The following is a 21,559-nucleotide window of genomic DNA, read 5'->3' as shown; positions in this document are numbered from 1 at the left end:
ATCACCCCCTCCCCAAGGCATTTATATTCCCTTCTCTCCTCTTCCTTTCCTTTCCTTTCCTTTCCTTTCCTTTCCTTTCCTTTCTTCTCCTCTTCTCTCCTCTCCCCTCCTCTCCTCTCTCCCCTCCTCTCCTCTTCTCTCCTCTGCCCCTCCCCTCCTCTCCTCCCCCACCCCCCCTCTCCTCTTCTCTTCTCTCCTCTCCTCCTCTCTCCCCATCAGCCTTCCACTCCCCTTCCCCTTCCCTGTCCTTCCCCTGCCCTCCCCCTTCCATCCCCTTGGTCCATGTGTTAATGTCGCTGTGAAAAAGTCACAAGGTAGGCGACTTTTTTGTCCTGACCCCTAAAATGCTTTCTCTCAATACTCTAGGACGGATATAATTAATATTATTACCTTCAATCCTAGAACAACTGGGGAAAGTGTGGAATTGTCTGGAGGGTACATTTTTAGGGAAATGTCGCTACCTGGCAGCCATTTTCACAGCGTGATTATCACTGGACAGCATACTCTACTCTGCCCTACCCTCCCCTTCCCTTTTCCTCCTCCTCTGACCTCATGCCTGTCCACTCCCTCCACCCCCAGGTTCAGCGAGAGGCTGCACAGGGCAGTGCGGGTGCTGGCCCCCGGCTGCACGGTCAAGTTCATGCTGTCCGAGGATGGCAGTGGCAAGGGGGCCGCCATGGTCACAGCCGTGGCCTCGCGCCTTGCCGCCCAGCGCCAGCAGATCGATGACGCCCTCGCCCAGTTCAGGCTGACCTCGGAGCAGCTGCAGCAGGTGCAGGCCAGGATGAGGGCCCAGATGGAGCGAGGGCTGGGAAAGGACACTCACGACGCAGCGAGCGTCCGCATGCTGCCCACCTTCGTGCGCTCCACGCCGGATGGCTCAGGTATGTGATTGTGTTACCCAGAGGTAAGCCACTGAGCATTGGAAGGTGTGGTTGGTACCCAAAGGCCCCTCCTGGCAAGTGTGCATGTTGTATGAGGTGCTTAGAATTAATTGGACACAAAAAAGGAATTGATCCATGGAACACTTGAATTAATCATAACCACTGAAATTTCTCGTGGCATTTTCATTTCATCTTTTGTTTGGGTCTTTGCACATCGGTCTCGGACCTGACACAAATCGGAGCAGTCGGGTACACAGTGCTAGGCCAATTCTCCTTTGCATGGGAATCTTTTGGTCCCCTAGATAGGTCTGAATGTTCTAGTGCCCTTCACAGGTATCCATATTCTGTGAGTGCCTGGTACCCAGAGGCAGGTGTGCTTATTGTACAATAGGTTCTGTGCTCAGAGGCCCCGGAGAGGTGTGCTCGTTCCAAAAGTTGCCCAGAAGCATCAGACGTTAGACAGCAGGGTGTGAGGGTGTAACAACAGCAACTAGAAAGTGGGCACTAGAGGCGGAATCCACATGTGTAGCAATGAGTCTTTAGCCATATGGTTTGTTTTAGGTTTTGACATTTGGATTAACAGCACGTTCACCGGAGGGAGAAGTGTTGCCCACACCTCTTGTATTAGCATGAAAGAGTTGGACCCCGTAATGCTTGCGCTGATAGGGAAGACAACCTTTTAAACGTTTTTCATACACAGGATGTCTCACTGCAAAACACTCAACTGAGCCAAGGAACTGGGTCCACTTTACTAACAGGTTTCTCCAACCAGCAAGCCATTCACCCATCAAGCATGGGCAGCCAAGAATCAATGTAAAGACCCCCATGGGTCGAAACGTGTCGGCTGGCCTACTTAAATCACTGATTAAGTCCTGTATATGAAAAACTAGAGAAATGTCATCGTCGTTATTATCAGTGCAAGCATTACGGGTCCAACCCATTCGGGTGCAACAAAAGTACGAAGGCCTCTCCAAGGAAGGTCTGTGATGATGGGAAGTACACAGGAAGGTGGGTCACAGAAGGGCCGGTGGGGTGGGATGGCAGAAAGAATTGATAGATGTCTGAATTAGACAGGTGAGAAAGTTAGAGAAGGGTGAACCATGGGGCCATGAGACAGTCACCAGTGGGGGATAGAATCGTGCATAGGCAGGCAGTTGGGTGGTCCGGTTTCTAGTGGGTTGGTTGATTGGGGGTAGAGTCAGGGTGGGATGAAGGCAGTGGGTGGTAAAGATGGGGCTGGAGCAGGAACAGTTGGGACTGGAACAGGGCTGATAGTTGGTGTTGTGTATCATCATGGTTGGCCTGGGACAACGAGTGGTTAGATTCGGGGGTCAATGAGTGTTTAGGCAAGGGGCTGGGTTGGGTTTCCATGGTGTGGATATGACACAGGGTGGATTGCGGGTGATTTGGCGGATCTTGGTGCGTTTAGAGCAAACAGGGTCATTATGGCTCATTTTGGTGAGGGCTGGACACTGGGTATATGGAGGGTCCGTTGGATCATCAGACTGGGGCTAGAAATGGGCAGATCATGAATGTGTTTTTGATCACGAATGGGCTCATTTGATCAATAGGGAAGGCATCCATGCAGCGGATTCCCTTTCCCCCATCTGGAACAGCCCAGCAGGGACCTAAGAGCAGACGGGCAATAAGGCAAGAACCCTGTACAGTCACAGCTGCACGGCTCTGCTGAGGCACAAGCAGTATGAGGGACAAGGGGCTGTCAGGATTTGAACAATACTTGAGAATAAACACACATCACAGTTGGGTTCTTTAGACTTTTCTAATAGCTCTCACAAGGCCATTATAAGTTCCATTGCCCCCATCGCCATCTTCCTTATCCCACTGCTAACCTTTGAGGCACTTCACCCCCCCCCCCCAAAAAGGGGTCTGTTTCCAAACCTAAAAAAGGACTCGTTTCTATATAAACTCACAACCTTAGAACTCGGGGGTATAAATACCTCCCTTTTGCCCATAAGCCCGCTGAAGGGTTTTCCTTTCCATTCCCTTGGGGCAAGGACCCTGCCCCCCACCCCCCTGGGATGGCCTCTAGCCTTGTGGGGAACTCCAAGTCTCAGAGCTCTTGGAGAGTTGCCCCATGTCCAGACCCACCTCTCAGCCTTTGATCCCCTTTGGGGTTTGTAGTGGTCTGGGTGGGGGCCTCGCAGGACACTCTTTGAGCCCATGGAGGCTATTGAGGTGCCATTCCCTGCCATGAAGGTTGCGTGTCTCTGAGCATCACACATGTGAGAAGGATTGGTCATCAGAAGCACTCCTCTGTAGGCATCTGCTTCTGGGGAAGCACTTTTAAGGCAAACATGTTTATCTGGTGATGATAGGTATGATCTTTATGTTCTTTGTCCTTTATGCCTCATTGGATTCTGAGAAAAGGGGGAGTTCCTTCAACATTAGAGGTTCTCTGTCAGCTTCATTGCCCAACTCTGAAAGTCTGTCACCTTCAGTGTTTCAGACTAAGGTTAAGAGGCCTCCTCGGTGTCCATCAATAGATGGCTTGGTAGTAGTCGATGCTGCTACCACCTAGTAGTGTTAGCGGTAGTAGCAGGAGTAGTGATAGGAGATAGGGTGCCCACTCTTTCGGGGGTTTCCCAGACACATAACTTTCAGGGCAGATAGATCAAGGGGTCTGCAAACTGAGGTGCTCAAGATGTTTTGGACTAGGACTCCTATGATCCCTCAGCATTGACTAAGCTGGCTCGGGCCAATGGGAGTTGTAGTCCAAAACATCTGGAGAGCAAAAGGTTGCAGACCCCTATAATAGAGAGATGTCGGCTGCCCGGGCAGAGGCGCATAGTCTTGCTCTGTAGGAGATCTTGGGCGGACGCCTGCACATTCACACTTCATTATAGTTTGAAATTGGTTTGATCAGATGATACTTTTGTTGTAGCTGTTGTATAGGCTTTCGCTGGACAAACTTTTGTTCAAAATGTGTATAGTGTTAAAAGAAACTCCAGTGTCTCTGGCAGCGTATTCATGTATTCTGGATATTGCCTTCCATGGGTCGCTCCGGCAATGTGGTGCTTTAATGTGCCTCAAAAATATTGACTCGGATGAAGAAAAGGGATGTTTGTGTAATGCTATAATTATTTATTTATTTGCATTGAAATTGAACCGACAATTGTTTTGCAAAGTTACAACAACATTACCATGAATTAGGTAAATAAGATTGAATATATAGTGATAAGGAACAACAAGTATGTATCCATCCTGGAAAATCAGGAACATTTTACGCTTCCAATCTCTGGAAGGACGTCGATCAAAAATGTAACTACTGCAATGACGTGCTATAATTAGTTACTACTACTCTTCACTACTTTGAGTCCTACTCTTCCTCGTCACAGTACATGTGACCACCTCTCTCCCTCCATATCCTTAAGTGGTGGCGTATCATGTGCCCAGGGATGCTGGTATTATCAGGGGGCTCATGAGTACAAGGGAGGCATTTATAGTGCCAATGAATGTGGAGTGGAGATATTTTTTCAGGGGCAGATGACAGGTGGGAAATTGCAGCACCCTACTTGGTTCAGAAACTCATCAGCTGTGCGTGTTTCGGCGGCACCCAAAGTCACAAGGCCACCAGGCTAAGATCCAAGAGATCCGAGAAGGAAATAACCTGATCACAGGCCTTCTCCTTCTAGGCACCTGAACTCTGGAATAGCGCAGCCGCGCGCATCCGACTGCACCACCATCCTCTCCTGCAAGGAGCTCAAGATCCTGCACTTGCAGAAGCACCCCGTTGGCTTTTGATATGATATAATGAGTTATTTATACCCAGAGGTTTCTAAGCGTGGATCCGGGGATCGAACCTGTGGTGCTCCATGTCGTCTTGCTTCCAAGGCGAGCCTGTTGCTGCTGAGCTATCTGCTCGACACATTCCCCCATTCCTACTCCTTTGATACCCTTGTAGTGTCTAACCAACGCCTCCAGGCGCTCCCCTCCTCTTGCCCATTTTTTTGCTGTGCATACCTCTTGTATAGTGCCATGTCACCGCAGCCCTTTCACCATATTTTGGCGGAGAGCATTTCACTGCCTTTTTTGCAGTATTCTCGTGGGGGGTGGCATTAACGGGTCAAGGGATATGAAAATAGCAGATAGAGGGTGGAGCTCTAAGAGGGGTGGCAGGACATGGAATGTGGGGGCTGGCAATAGAAATACCACCAAAAATGACCTGTCACACAACGTTCTTTGTACAGTGCTCCATTGCTTCTAACCAGGTTTGTGTCATATGAATACCAGGTGTTCACATATATTCGCAAAGAGGGTACACAAAAAAAAGAAGAAACGGGGCCATACCACCTAGAAGAGGTCTATAAGGGTAAGAAAAATAGGTTCACAGCTACTTGGCCTCTCAGGAGGGGTTGTAAGGCAATCCTGTTAGAGATAAGAGAGTGCAAAGAGGGAGTTAGGACTGATCTATAGCTCCAACTGCACTAGGTGGATCACCCTCTCCTTGAACTGACTGCGCCACACACAAGTGCCACCTTCACTGGGGCCCTGTTATTCCCCTTTCATCAGAGTCTGTGCAGTGGATTGCACAGTTTCCGGGCAGGCAGGCCAGGGTGCCCAACCACAGTGGACTGGGTGCATAGCAGTATGCTGGGATGCAGGACTATGCCTTCCACACATGGGCCTCATTCCGAGGTTGGTGCTAGTCATGGTGCTATTAGTGCCATGACTAGCACCAATACCGGTACCGCCACCGGCTTGGTGGTATGGGGACTTACCGTCTATTCCGACCTTTGTGGGACCGGTAAGTCCCCATTTGAAAAGCCATTCCCCATTCCCATTTCAGCCCCCATTGGACTCAATGGGAATTGGGAAGGCGCTAATAATGGTACCGTAAATTACGGTACCGTTATTAGCTCTGAAGTCCCTTTGTGGGTCCCGTCCATAATGCCTGGTAAAACCAAGCGTTAAGGACGGGGCCGCAAAGGGACCTCGGAATAGGGCACAAAAGGATTACCGGCACCGGGGTCCTTACTCGTGCCGGTAATCCCTTTGCGCCCACCTCAGAATGATACGCTTTGATTTTGGCTGCCTATTGCTCTCGCGACATTGCTGAGATATGCACACCCCCTCAGTGCTGGAGCATGGCTGCCGCATGGTGGGTACACGCGTGGTACCACAGTGCCGCAGCATATCCGTGTTACTGAACTTCTGGCGGCTACACATTCCCCTCAGTGCTGGAATGGGTATTACCCAAATTGACCTTTTACAATTGACCTTTTGCACAATTTACCTAATTATAATGGTCCTAATTGACCGTCTGCACAATTGACCTTTATATTATTTTAGTTATTGTATATATGTATTGGGTTGGTTTTGGATTATAAATAATATAAGGGCAATGGGTGGGGGATTGCGGGGGTTTTTGGATTGTGGGGGGGTTTCCCCGGCATATATGTCCTAATTGACCTTCTAAATCAGGTCAATTCTCCCGAGGTCAATTCTCCCGAGGTCAATTGTGAAAAGGTCAATTAGTATACAACCCTGGAATGTCGAGTGCTCTACTGAATGCAGCAGGGGTGGATGCACAGGCTTGGGTAGGAGTGCTAGTGTGAGTGCCTGACTCTGTGCAACAGAGCCACTCGACTACTCCTGATGTGAGCGAGTGATGGATGGAGTGCTAGTGTGAGCGCGAGACTTGCTGTGACCAAGCCAGGTAGTTACGGGCTCCCTGAACTAACACTGCCCTTGCTTCTTACAGAGAGAGGGGACTTCCTTGCCCTGGACCTTGGCGGGACCAACTTCCGAGTGCTGTTGGTTCAGGTGAAAGGCAGAGAGGAAGGCGGAATGAGGATTGTCAATGAAGTCTTCTCGCTGCCGGAGGCGGTCACACAAGGCACAGGAGTTCAGGTGAGAAAGGAGACTGCGTTTCCTGCCGCCGCTCCCTTTGGGTTCAGGGTGCACCTGATTGGCTGACCACAATGTGGGAGTACAAATGATTGGCTGGTGTAGGGGGATGGGCCAAGGGGAGGCGGTACTTCCGCTGATCAGCTCTGTGCATAGCTTCGACTTGTTCCGCCTTTGCAAGCCATTCTCTACGGCTGAGTGAAAATGTGGAGCAGAGTCCCAAATGCCCTCTGTTTTAGTAAGGAGATTCCTGGATTGCAGCTACTCCTGGGATTGTGGTACTCCTGGGGTTGGGGGACTTCTGCAATTGGAGGACTACCAGAGTAATTTCACTCCGGCGATCAGGGATCTCATTTGGATGAGGGGCGCATTTGGAAGGGGATCCCCTTCCTTTGCATTGGTGGAACCTTAAGGCTGCAAGGCCCTTAACATTGGAAAACTTACTAAGCTTGGAGGAGATAATGTCAATGGCATGAGCTCTGAGTTCAGAAGGTGCAATGCATTTCAGGACTCCAGAGGGATTCTAGCATCAACGACTACGCTCTATAAGGGAAAGGTGGCATGCATGATTTCCAGCCGCACCCCACAAGACCCCTCTATGTACATATTCTTGAACATGGATCACTCTTCAAGGTGCTGGGTTGGCACTGCTGCAGCTGAAGTGCCCCATGTGAACTTGGTAATGCCACATGCACATCAAAGACCCTTTGAGGCTCGATGACATGCAGGACGCTCACTAGCAACATCTTAGCTATGGTTCCAATCCATTCGGTGGGGTGACCTTTGTTGGGGAAAGTTTGAGGCCTGCTGTAGTAGGAGCAGCAGAGTTACAGGTGGGATGCATTAGCATCTAATCAATTCCTCTGTGTTTTGTACCAAAGGTGGGGAGAATAGGCTTCTTATGGGGGGACGAAGATGGAGGTGGACTCTAGCTAGGGCAGAGAAGACCCTGTGATGATGTATTGTGGTCCCTGGAATGTTAGAAGATGCCTTCTGGATCCTGGATCATCTCAATTTACCATGTTTCAAGTGGATGGGCAGGCCCCTGATTGGTGGGTCCATACTCACACAATATGCCCTCACCATACCTGCACATGTGTCCTAGGTAAACCTAGAGTCACGGTGCAACTCCTTTCATATCTTTTCTCACCAGGAATGAATGTTTAACGTGGGTCCCCAGCCAGATGCATGCTGTTGTCTTTTCCTGATAGAGTCCTCGATGATATATCCAGCAGGACACCTTTGTCGATGTACGCAAGTGCTATTGGAAATGCTTTCCATTGGTGCCACAAGTAATTGGAGCCAAGTTTTCAGCCTGTATCCTTGGTACCCTGAGAATTTGGCCCCAATACTAGCCTGAAGCTGAGCTTTGGAGACAGAGCCTCATGGACACTGAGATGTCATTGGGCTCATACGGGATGATCGCTGTACTGTGCTTCTGGGTGATAGGCAGAGTGCCTGCTAAAGGGTAACTACTGCCCGCTACCCTTGAGGGCACATGCCAGGACTCAATGCGTGAGCTGGTGGAATATCAATTAAATAGAGCTTGGCCAGCTCTCCAGGGCTCCTAATCGCTTCTTCTGTGTTCTTCTAAAGCAACCCTACTAGCTCCCAGGAGGCTCCGCTTTCCGGTGAGCCCCCTCCTGCATCTCTATCCCCATAAGGGAATGGAGGAATGGGTGTTTCTGTGCATCCACTGTGTCCCTCAGGAACAATGAGGGGACTGATCGGTGGGCCTTCTTGCGATAACCAGGTGCCGGAAAATCAATAATTTCTATTGACCGGTCCCCCAGTGATTGATCTCGATCTGTACTTGGCCTGTAATCACTTTCAAAGGAAAGCCAGTTCTTTCACTCTACAGTAACAACCAGCCTTCCCTCTAAATCCGCGTTTCCCTCTTAATGCCTGTTTATCGCAAGCTTGCAATGATTACGAGTCATTGTATTGCTACACACACTAGATAGTCTGTGCAAGGCCTCTTTGAGCTAATCTGAAGCATCTTCCCTGTAGTTACTTCATTTGTGCCCTCAGACCCATTGAGGCAGCCACACAGCTGTGCCCTCATTTTGGAGCCTTTTCGCAAGCCAGATGATTCTTGTGAGTATGTTTCTATGCTACTTGCACAGCACTCAAAGGGGATATAACCATTTTACAAACTTAAAATATGTTGCTCCTTACTATCAATCTGTTTCCATGTGCTGGTTTAAAAGCCAAGTAATATACCCATCTATTTAATTTTAATTTGTGTGTGAATATTGACCTTACTTGTTTGTCCACTATAGCAATACTACCATTGACAGTAGTAGTCGCAGTAGTGCAGGTCCTAATGGTAGTCCCATTAGTGGTAGTAGTATTACTGCTGCAAATATTGTTGTCAGTAGTAATACAACTACCAATGGCAGTAGTAAATGTGCTAGTATTAATGCTAGTATAGTAGAAATAGTACTATCAGTAGTATGAACAGTGTCTGTGATGGTACTATGGGTAGCATTAGTAGTTATAGTACTGCTACTAAGACTTTCAGAAGTAGTAGTTACAGTGGCAATATCATTACACCAGTAGTAGTAAATGCAGCACTGCTACTACCAGTAGTAATAGCGGGAGTATTTCTGTCCATAGTATCTGTAGTAGTAGTTTCAGTACTAGTAGACAAACTAGTACTAGCAGTGCCTGATGGAGTGGTAGTACTTATATGAGGTGTAAGTGGCAGTACCTTAGTGGTAGTTCTACTAGTAGAAGTAGTAGTAGAAATGGGCAGCAGGAAGGAGACAGAAAGGTTAGATGAGAAATGGGGGCGGTGGGTGTGGTGACAGGAAAACCAAAAAGGCCTGACGGGAAAGCTGAGCTTTGTCAGGGACGGACACAGTGGGAACGGGGCTAGAACAGAGAGGTGCTGTCTCCATGTTATTTATTTATTTGTGTCTTGTGGGTGCTTCACATCGTAATAATACGTTCAACTGGATGATGGTGGGGAAGGATTTGGAACCCGTGAATGGGGACTTCACACGACACTCACTTAATGCATTGGGGCGATGAACCCCATAGAGCTCTGGTACCCCTTTCTGGGGGGGAGGCTGCTTTTTTCGGAGGCAGCCATCCACTCTTGGAATGCCCTTAATTCCTGGGGGTATGGAGTTCCAATGATGGGGAGCCAACAGGGCGATGTTGGGGGGGGAGGGGCGAGGGGCAAAGCTTCGAACAACTGAAGTAAGTGAACAGTGAAGAATAGATTTGACGGAGTCACCCAGCTCTTGATTCTGGTTGATGGGTGCAAAGGTTTGTTCTATGTGGATAGATTCATGCGTATTAGTCAGACGCCAAGTAGCCCTACCCCAGATGGTCTTACTTTGAACTCTAATTGGAGCAGTGGGTGTGAGAAGGTCAAAGCAGACTAGGTGGTGATCTGGGCATTATTGTGGGAGATGGGTAATATTTTTTTTATAGAGAACTCTGTCTGACAGTCGGCCTTTCATCTGAGTAAGATGGGTGATGACTTGGGAGTAGCCTAAAGCGGAGAGTGTTCATCATAGATTGATTGCATCTGCATCAGCTGGTTCATTGACGCCCAGATTAAAATCCGTCACCATTAACGTGGTGTTCATTTTTGCAGCAAGGGGGGCAGAAATTAATGAAAATATGCTTGTTAGATGATTTTTATAAGGGATAGTTTAACGCTAAGAACATCACAGCCTCAGACTTCATGATCTAATCCTTCACGAATTATCAGAATGTAAGTGGGCTGTTGCCCTTAGAGGACTTTGGAGGCTGCAGGACTGTTCATATTTGATGCATCATATGTTGGGGAATTCTCGGTATTGGACCACTCCGGAGATTGAGGGACCTTCTTACTGGATGTCTCTAGAGGTTGCTGTGCTCTTTGAATTGGAGGACCCTAAATGCTGGGAGACTCTTCTTATGGAAGCATTTTACTTGCTGGAGGACTCTTCATATTGGAGGACTCTAGAAGTTGAGGGTGCTTCATACTGGAGAGCTTTGGAAGTTGGGAGCACTTCGTATTGGACAGCTCAGGTGGTTAGCGACTCTTCGTAATGGAAAACTCTAGAAGTTGAGGGTGCTTCATCTTGGAGTTCTTTGGAAGTTGGGGAGATTTGGTATTGGTGGGCTCTTGAGGATGGGGACGTTTCATATTAGAGAACGCTAGAGGTTGGGTGCCTCATATTGGAGGGCTTCAGAAGTTGGGAGCACTTTGTATTGGGGGGCTCAGGAGGTTGGGGACACTTTGTATTGGAGGACTTTAGAAGTTGAGGGTGCTTCATATTGGATGGCTTTGGAAGTTGGGAGCACTTTGTTTAGAAGGATTCTAGAAGTTGAGGGGGCTTCATATTGGAGTTCTTTGGAAGTTGGGGAGAATTGGTATTGGTGGGCTTTGGAGGATGGGGACTTTTCATATTAGGGGACAATAGAGGTTGGGTGCTTCATACTGGAGAGCTTTGGAAGTTGGGAGCACTTCGTATTGGAGAGCTCAGGAGGTTGGAGACACTTCGTATTGGAGGTTTCTAGAAGTTGGGGGCGCTTCATATTGGAGGGCTCAGGAGGTTGGGGACACTTCGTATTGGCGGACTATTGAAATTGAGGGTGCTTCATATTGAAAGGCTCAGGAGGTTGGGGACCCTTCGTATTGGAGGACTCTTGAAGTTGAGAGTGCTTCTTCTTTTTTTTTTTTTGGAGGAGTCATTTCATGGAATACAAAAAAGTAGAGTGGACCCTGAGGGTCACGGGGGTTCTTAGACTCTGGCTACCGATAATCTTGGTGAAAGCTGCACTCTTTCTTACGAAGTCAACCAAGTCCACCATCGGGCCCACACAAGCCGCGCGCAAGTTGTATGTCTTCAAAATGCAGTGCGACTCGTTTGGCATGGAGAGCGCAGTAGTAGGAATCCTGGAGCAGAAGTACTGCAAATGCTGCAGGGCTTTTGAAGTTGGGAGCACTTCATATTGGAGGGCTCAGGAGGTTGGGGACACTTCGTATTGGAGGATTCTAGAAGTTGAGGGCACTTAATATTGGAGGGCACACGAGGTTGGGGGCACTTCGTATTAGAGAACTCTAGAAGTTGAGGGTGCTTCATATTGGAGGGCTCAGGAGGTTAGGGACACTTTGTATTGGAGAACTCTAGAAGTTGATGGTGCTTCATATTGGAGTTCATTGGAAGTTGGGGAGACTTGGTATTGGTGGGCTTTGGAGGATGGGGACGTTTCATATGTGAGGACGCTAGAGGATGGGTGTTTCATACTGGAGGGCTTTGGAAGTTGGGAGAACTTTGTATTGGAGGGCTCAGGAGGTTAGGGACACTTCATATTGGATGACCCTTTGTTTTGGAAGACTTTTTAAACAGCAGGCCATCAGTGATCAGGAACCATTTTATTTTAGGAACACGCACACTCTCAACACTGGAGGCATTCAGAGGTTGGCGTGGTCTAGAAGTACGAGAGCTCACCATATTTAGGGCTTGTGCTTTTATAGGACTCTTATCATTGGAGGACGTTGGAGGGCGGGAACCTTTGGAGGACTCTGGAGTTTTGAGGGCTTCTAAGTGTATGTTTCTGGGGAGGTGGCCCCCTTCTCATGAGCGAAAGCCTGAGTTCCTGAGCATGGGGCCCCTAGATTTGTGGAATGTTCCCATAAAGGGAATCTGGGGGAAGGGTGGCATACAGGACACTTCTGTGGTGCCCTATTGACTTTGGAGAGGAATAGAGTTGGTGAATCGTGGGAGTGGAAGTGATTGAGTTTAGCACAGTGCAATGTTGCATGGGGCACGCCACACAGTCAGCGGGTATGTTCACCAAAGAGCTGCTCAACATTGTGTGAGAGGCCACTCTCGATGCCATGATTTGTGTCTGCTGACGCGGAGGACTCTAGGGCTGGTCACTTTGTGTTATCTGAACCTTTTTCTCTCTGCAGCTCTTTGATCACATAGTGGACTGCATCATCGACTTCCAAAAGAAGCAAGGCATTCTGGGGAAAAAGCTGCCTCTGGGATTCACATTCTCCTTCCCGTGCCGACAGACACGATTGGATGAGGTAAGGGCAAAGTATGGAAGGAGACTGGATAAGGTATCTTGGATTTCATACTTCAGTATTTTTCCTGCATTATAGAAGACACTGCACTGAGTACATGCACATGCCCCCCAAAGTTCTCCCAGGGCCTGTGCATTCTCTCTGTGCTGAGGCATAGTGCCCAATATCCCCGGTACCTCATTGCTGAGGTATAGCGCACACACTCCCGTAAATGGCATATTCCTCCTGTTATCTGCTTGGATACTTCGTGTTGCAGCATAGCACACAATACTCCTGCTACCTGCACGTTCAGTGCCGCATCATAATGCACAATGCTTAGCGGCGCCGTCCAACGGTGAAACCCCACAGAACTCCACGCTCCTGTTACCCACATGTTTTCTCGCTGCTCTGCCACCGTCTGCGGTGTTCCTGTCATCCTCTAGTTCCCTCGGTGTAGTAAATACCCTGGATTGATGAGTATCTATCTATCTGTATTCTTGTATTGCGCCACTAACCCATAGGCCTCAGGGCGCACAGTACTGTCCATTCACAGACCAGCTGCGCAGCCATGATGGTATTCCAGGTGGCTTTATTGTACATAAGAACATATATACATAACTCCAGTTACTTGTGAGATATTTACATAGTACATGGGAAGTAGATCAAGGTAAACATCCAGTGACACAGAAGACACCCACCGGCCATGCTCATCCGTCCAGCTCAGGCCCCCAACTCACATTCCTGGAACACTCATACATCACACTCACTCAGCATTCCCCTGAGCTGTCATCATCCATACACCAACCTTCTCTAAACATGCATTCAAGGCCAGGGAGACAGAACAAGCCAAACTCACAACATAACACTCGGTGCTGCCATATAATGCAATATACCCATGTGGCCTCAGATTCCATCGCAGCATTGCATGCGATGCTCACAGTCCCTCCTGCACACCATAGCCTGCCACAGTATTGATAGCTCCTGGAGTCTCGCAATGGCGGAACCAGTCACGTGGGGCGTGAGAGTCCATTTACGTGTCAGAGGCTAGCGGTGTGGGGAATAAGTGGAGACCAGGCCAGGTGTGTATAACCAGTGATGAGAAAGCGAGTGAGACTCCATTGAAGCCAGTGGAGTAACATTGCTGAAAATGTTGGGGGGGACATGACATCTGAAGAAAAGGTGCCCCAGCCAAATGAATGGGGACAAAATGGTGTGCCATGAAAATTGGGGGGTGCAAACACCCCCTGTAGCCCCCTAAAGTTACGCCCATGATTGAAGCGTATGGAGCCAGTTATGTGTCAAGAGCACGAGGCAAGTAACGCGCTGATGGGAGTGAGACGATACAAAGTATGTGTGTCTAGTGGTGAGCGTGTCTCATTGAAGAGCATGAGGCGGGGGGCAGCAGGGGCAACATTCCATTGAAGGGTATGATGTCAATGCTAAAGGGTGGAGTGGAAGTCTAGCAAAGCATCTCAGGGCGGTGATGTGGAAAAGGGTAAGACTGCACTGGAGGTGTGACACCAGTCATGTGGGTGAGACTCGTGCTATGGATGTTGGGGCTGCCCAGAGCCAGGGAGCAGCTTTCAATATGATAGTGCCTTTCAGCCTTTTTTTCGCCACCCTTTCTCCTCTCTCTGTCCCGGCTGCTGGAGGCGTGGCTGCTTGTATAGATGGGGCTGGGGTATAACAGAGTTTCCACAGAGGAGTAGACCCCACTCATGGGACTGCGCGAGATCCCAGTGCAGTGTAGGAGGCCTGTGATGAGGAATGGGTGAGATGAATGGCATTCATAAGCAATGCCCGGATTGCTTTGTGGTGCCCCAAATGGAGGGGGAAAACATAGACAGTGGAGTAACGTTGCTGAAAATGTTGGTGGGAGGGACATGGCACCTGAAGAAAAGGAGCCCCCGCCAAATGAATGGGTACAAAATGATGCGGCATGAAAGTTGGGGGGGACAAACACCCCTGTCCCCACCTTAAATTACACCCATGAACATAGACAAGGGAGTGGATACACATAAAAGGCCCTGCACAGTACTTGGATCATTCAGACCAGTATAAGTGCAGGGGAGAGTGTGAGGGGAGAACAGCATTGGGCCAAAATAAATACGGGGAAAGGACAGTCATTGCGAGAGCATATTTATAGACCAGTGCAAGAAATCAGGGCATAGCAAATATTGCAAGTCAAGTCAAAACAGCCAAGGGAGTAGTTGGGGTTTCGCAAGTGTCTCAGGCTTACGTGCAACCATCTCCAGTGTGGAGCAGAGTCCAGGGATCTACCTTCTCCTGGCAGCAAGAGGTGGAGGAGATGACACGAATAGCGAGTCGTCGTCAGACAATAAGCATCCGTCGAATTCAGACAAGACCCTTTCCCATTCGTTTTCGGCATAAGTCTGTTTGAGCAGGTAGGCTTTTAAGAGCTTTCTGAATTTCGGGTTGCTGTCCTGAGGTTGTGACGCTCAATGGTTCAGACCATACACCTTGATTATTTTTCTTGAATGTGTAGGGTGATAGATCGCTTGCCTTGGTGGATCTAAGTTCATGAAGCGGGGCATATGTCTTGATGTACTGCCTAAGGTACGCACCACTCTCCCCATGACTGCTATTGGAATGGTACCCAAAGTTGTAAGTCAATCCTTTCCTTGTTGTGAATGCGTTGCAGAGTGTCAAAGAGGTCTTTAGGGAGGCCAACCTACAGAATTACCAGTTGTTGCAATAGCAAAAATGGTTGTCAATAGGGGCACACCTAATTATCTGTCACTGTAGAGTAGTTACATAAACATTTTTCAAGATTCCGGGTGCTGGGGAGGAATACAAGCCCTGACACTGGAGCCCGTGTAACACATGAACTAAGAAAAGTGTCTAAATTAAGTTGTTGCAATAACCCAGAATGGCTAGCACCAGAGTCACCTCCACTTTGTGTTGCATGTTGAGGGAAAGCATTCTGCCCTTAAGCATTTGAAGGTTCAAGTGGAAGGATTTAATTACCTCCCTGATGTATCTTTTGATGGAGATCTGGCTGTTGCCTTCCTTGACGGGAGTAGATAGGGGGCCAGGGGGGAAGCTAGTTGATGGGGAGTGTTGTGGGGCTCTATAACCACACACAAATAAATCCCATTTTTGAAGCATTCATGCAAAGCTAGTCATCAGAGCCTTGAGGAACACCATATTTGAAGTTGAGTACAAAGCACTGGGTCAGGCAATGTTGATTCTGTCTTGCAGAATGGAGATGATCCATTTTAGGGCCATGCCTTGGATTCCAAATGATTGCAGACGACTGTGCAACCAAATTTAGTGTTGAACGCTGCTGAGAGGTCGACCTGAATCAGGACTGCCATGAAGTCCCCGTCCATCATTGATAAGAACACTTCCTTTATCTCAAGCCTGGCAGAAGATGCTTGAATTGTGTGTAGTCGAGGAGTTGTTCTGATGCTACATTTTCTAAGAGTTTACCAATGAAGGGGTTGTTGTTCATGGATCGGGAGGTAGCCAACAGGTGCGTATTAGCAGTGGAGAGATTTGAGAAGTCTGGAGATTTGTAGCTACCACCCCAGGGCCAAGGGAGCTGCTGTCTATCATTGTAAGTGCCAGGGCCAGAGAGGTGATATAATAATTGATGGCAGGACTTCATCTGTTCCAAACAGAAACCCGCATGCTAGGCTGGATCGGTATGGTGAGGGGAAAAGTTGCACACTGAGGCGAGGGAGTCGTCGTGGTCGGCTTGATTTTTTGGACTGTCGATGATTATCTTGGGAGGGTCTCGGGAGGATAGTTCAGGGGCAACCTGCTTGCCTTGGAAGCAAGATGACATGGAGCAACACAGGTTTGATCCCTGGGTCAGCGCTTAGAAACCGCTAGGTATCAAACAAGTTATAAATAACCAATCATATCATTGGTCATGACCATGTCTTGGAAACATGTTGGTAGTTCATTGGCAAGTTGCAGGGACATTGGGGTAGAAGCACAGCATGCTGATGGTGATTGTAGCTCCTTAGTCATCTTGATAATCTCCAAGAATTTGTTTCTCATCTGTTTTTTATGATTTCGAAAGACGCAATTTTTCTTCCTGGTGATGGCCTAATGGTATCCGCTTTGGTGTTGCTGCCAAGTTATTTTACCCTTTCTGCCCTTAGTTAAAAAAAAAAAGTCATTAATGTTTCCTATTGGTCCTTTTCAGAGTGGCCAGCTGACATTAGATCACTTATTGTTGGACAAGGTTACCCGGGAGTTCAGAACTTTGGTGATATCTTTTTCGAAGTTATTTCTGATCTCACTGTGAAGAAGTTCATTTCTCGGCGATGAGGTGCAGGATTAGTTGAAATTAGTAGGGGCGACCCCTTTGCATAGGTTGGGGTAAGATTATGGCTCTGTTAGGTGAAGTGCCAGATGTGGTTTTCATGCTACTTTTGAGCAGTTTGGACAAGATCAGAGATTGGTCTGATCATGAGAGTGAGGGCGCGGTCACATCAGAGAGGGCTAGATTGGAGCAGAGGATGGCATCCAGGGGATGACCCCCACCCCCAACATGAGTGGCCAGAGTTAATTATTCCGAGGCTTGTGGGAAGAGTGTCTAAAAAGGCGGTGAAGTTGGCAGCGAACCATGTCTCTGTGATCGCCAGGATATCTATGTTCAGGTCTTCAAGCAGATCATGAATTTTGGGAGTTTGCTGAGTGGCAAATGTTGTGTTCCAATGCTCAACGTCTTTTCAGGTCAGGTAGATTTACTCAGGGAGTGCACAATCTGTGGTGGAGGAGGCATTTCATTTCAATTGGTGGGGTGGGGTACCATGCCAGTAGCCATCATAGGCTGGGTGCCCTTTGTAAGTGAGGGCCTCGGGGCTGTGTGGCAGGAGAGCCTGCCCAATGTGGCAGGAGGTGAAATACGACTTGAGGCATGAAGGGGTCCAGCCTCTGCCCACTGGTTTATGGCAATGGTGCCCCTCTGATGAGGGGTGATGGCAGACAGGCGTGATAGCAGAACAGTAGGAGACTTCATAGAGCATCAGATGTTTGCAGCTGATTTTGATTGGGTTGAACCTTAATGGTTCATTTAGAGTAGAAATTAAACACATTTCTGTTAATGGTGAGCACGTTGCCATGCATGAATGTCCCAGGTGAAGATGAGGATGTCAGTTTCTGGCTCCTTGGAAAACAGATTGGTGTAGGTGTGAGTGATGGGTGCCCCAGGACTGCATTGAAGAAACAGTTTCTTAGCTTGTTCCATGGTATTGGTAGAGGAGGAGTCTGTTCGGTAATTGATGCAAAAGCAGGTGTTGAAGATGGGTGATGTGGTGATGTCCATGTGGGTCCCAAGTCAGTACCTGAGGGCAGTGCTATTGAACTACTCTTGCGGTTGTAGAGCAACACTGCCCGGGGAAGCCACAGTCCTTGACGTCTACTGAAATCTATGAGGCAGGCCAGTGATGCCAGAGGGTACGGACACTCTATTGAAGTCCGCGAAACCAATAATAAGCAATAAGTGACACTCGATTCAAGTGCATGATATCAATGATCTTTGAATGAATGAGAACCCATGCAACTGCGTGAAGCCTGTGACAGGGACCCGCTGAACTCTCAGAGACTCGTGACGGGGTCATGAGTGGCGCAACACAAAAAACTACGTGACTAGGGATGGTGAGACTCTATGAGGTCAGTGATGTGCAAAGGAGTCAGAATCCAATGAAGTTTAGAAGAATGAACGAGACCTCATTGAAGTCTTAAGTTAATTCTAGTGGAAATGTTTGAAGTGTAGTGAGGTCAGTGAAGTGTAGCTGAGTAAGACTTCGTGGACGTTATGTAGCCCCTTACGACTCCGTGAAATCTCTGATATGAGGCCAGTTGCAGGCAACAGCTAGGCCTCCTTTGAAGTGGGCTACTATATTGACATGGAAAGGCATCTTCAGGCCTGTGATGAATGATTGACTGCTCGGTGTGTCCCAGTGAATGACACGAGTGTGAAGTGTAGGCTTCGTCTGCTGTAGTAGGGGCCTCAGTCAGTGATTTCCATTTGCACCTTACAGCAACCTTGCCCACATCCACTCCTTTTCTAAGTCTCTGGCTCTCTGAGCCCTTCTTTCTAATATCCACTCTGCTATCCTCTAGGCTGTCCTGATTCATTGGACCAAGGGCTTCAAGGCAACTGGATGTGAGGGCCGTGATGTGGCTGAGCTGCTGCGGGAGGCCATCCAGCGTAAACAGGTAAGCCGCGCGCTCCTGCTCTCCTACCCCTATTTTAGGAAGAGATGGAGAGCTGGAGAGCTGCTACATGAAGAGCCCATGGATCTCGCTCTTTAATGGTCACTGTTAATTCCTACTTTCTAACCATTTCTGTCTTCATGAAATTCACATGTTTAGCTCCATGAATTTGACACCCTTTATATTTGTTCATATTTAACATTGGTCTGATCTACCTGAATTTCACACCACTTTGAGAGTCATGCATTTTGCTTACTTCTTTTTTGCTTGAAATTTGCTTCATTATGATCTCTGGTAAAGATGTGGAGTCACACATTCCTAGCAGACAGCACCAGGATGTACAGGTGGGACACTCCTTGACTCCTCCCTCACCCTGTGCTTCATGGGGTGCCTCAGGGGCCCATTCTGTCTCCCATACTGTTTAACATCTGGTGTGTGGGTTCAGTGTTGCAATGCACATTACAATACACCAACGACACCCAGCTCTATCTTCGATTGTTACCGGAACAGGATGTCCATCATTTGGAAGGTTGCCTGAAAGTCACTGAATCTTTGTTGACTGCATCCAGCTTAACATGTAATAGCTACAAGATGGCGTTCTATTTATATTTGGATGTCAGCCTTTACACATTATGCATTACCCCCAAACTTGTCCCCTCAACTAAGTCCCTGAGTTTCTGACACCGTCTGGAACATATTGTTCAGAAAGTCCAAGCTGACCCATTTCAAATCTCTCGCCTACAGAAAATCAAACTGTTCATCCATCCTAATCTCTTCCGCACAGTTGTACAGGCCTTGGCTGTGCCTCAAATCAATAGTGGTAATGCTATCCTTTTGGGTGTTTCGAAGATTACCCTGAATACAGCTACTCACCCTAGGGTCTATGCAGGAATTCGGGATTGGTTCCTGTGGCATCTTTACTCTTGGATGCCCATTAACTCTGGATTATTTTTCTTTTGCTTTTATGTTGGTAAACCTTTTTTACATTGCTCCACCACGCCTGGGCTAGGATTGCTCTTTATTAAATGTTCAAATAACAGTATAAGCAATATCCATGCATTCCATACTGATATTCTCCAAACATGTCACACATTCTGCCACCTCTTACATTAGCTCCATTCTAATCGACATAAAAGTCACAGCCTTCTGATCTCCATTAGTCAGGACCTGGACTCAAATGAGCTGATCTATCACCTTGCATTGCGTTCAAAGACCTCCAATAGGCAGTTTATTCGATATGTAGGGTCTTTCTTGAGAAATGCTTGGCTCCACATCTTCATTAGGGTCTTCCCTGCAAAACAAAGCACAATAAATACTAATGTGGCACATGCAGTCTATGCATTGGAGGAATTAAACATGTATGCCCAAGACAATACCTGCTGTGTTGACTGGAAGGTGGTTTGAACTTAGTGTCCTAGTGGATTCCGTATTTGGTTGATTGGCAGTCGCCAGCCAAATAATCCCCTCAGCTGTCTTGAAAACTAGAGAACAATGTCTTCCAAGTCTCCCATCAAACAGGAGTGAGCCTGTGAGAAATTCGACCAACCGCATGATGGGTGTGAGCTCGCCGGGTCTTTTTTGAAATTTTAAATGATATTGAATGATGGTAGATCAACCTCCGGAAAATGTGTGGGGTCAATTCGCACACATTTTCCTATGCTCACTGCACAACATACATATAGACCTGTGTACTCTGGGTGGACAAAGCCTACAGGAGCCATCCCCCTGTCATATTTAGTTGGAATATGACAGCAAAGAGTACATTAAGGCATCTCTGAAGGGTTAAGGCAAAACCTTTCTCCTACCAAGACCAGCTTAATTAATTAGCAAAGGCTTCGTGGATCTGCCTGTCCTTTGTTAGCTGCTGGTGGCAGCTTTGTATACTAATCAGAGTTTATTCAAGCAGGCCCACGTGAGGCCTGGTCGCAGGACTAACAAAAGACAGGAAACCCCCCAAAACTTTTGATATGCACTGTGTCAACCTGAAGCCACCTCCCGCCTCTCAGTATCAAGGGCACTGACCTGTCATGTCTGACACTATGGGCCTCATCACGAGTTTGGCGGTAACCCTTAAATCCGGCGGTATCGCTATTACCACCGGATTTAAGGGTCCGCCAAATCAGGGCTTCAGCGGATTTCTCCCCAGCTCTGAGCTGGGGGGAAATCCACTGAAATTTTGCGCTATTACCGCCGGCGGGAAATCTGCCGGCGGTAAGAGTGCGAAAATTCCCCATTGAGCCCAATGGGGAATTCCCCAATGGGCTCAGTGGGGAATGGGCAATACCCGTTCCGCCAAACCCGTGATCCCGCGCTATTAGCGCCGGGGGTTTGGCGGTAGGACTATTAACGCCGGCGCTAGTAGCGCCAGCGTTACCGCCCAACTCGTGATGAGGCCATATGTGTTTACAGTAGGCAACCAAAGCAGAGGGACCCCATTCAGAAGGTACGAGTATGTGGATTGATGGAGACAAAAAATCTGTTCTTGCCGCAGCTTCAAGGGAGACCTGCTGCTTTAACCAGGAACCACAGAGAGCTCCTTTAACTAGAGAGACCCATTGCTCCCTTTGTGCTGAAACCATGTTTCTTTGAACTATTG

At 48.1% G+C, this 21,559-nt stretch overlaps 1 protein-coding gene across 2 annotated transcripts in view; it reads left to right on the top strand.

Moving 5' to 3' along the window:
• Window positions 1–21,559, top strand: part of HK3 (hexokinase 3) — a 418,595-nt gene that overhangs the window by 322,299 nt on the left and 74,737 nt on the right. For both annotated transcript variants that reach the window (XM_069651486.1, XM_069651485.1), the window contains 4 exons: window positions 580–884; window positions 6,607–6,755; window positions 12,673–12,792; window positions 18,871–18,966. In XM_069651486.1, coding sequence (XP_069507587.1) covers window positions 580–884; window positions 6,607–6,755; window positions 12,673–12,792; window positions 18,871–18,966 — 670 coding nt within the window. The remainder of the gene's footprint in view (window positions 1–579; window positions 885–6,606; window positions 6,756–12,672; window positions 12,793–18,870; window positions 18,967–21,559) is intronic.

The sequence above is a fragment of the Ambystoma mexicanum genome, chromosome 3p, assembly GCF_040938575.1.
Source record: "Ambystoma mexicanum isolate Mex_15411 chromosome 3p, UKY_AmexF1_1, whole genome shotgun sequence".
Taxonomy (NCBI): Eukaryota; Metazoa; Chordata; class Amphibia; order Caudata; family Ambystomatidae; genus Ambystoma; species Ambystoma mexicanum.
This window is presented reverse-complemented; position numbering and strand designations above follow the sequence as displayed.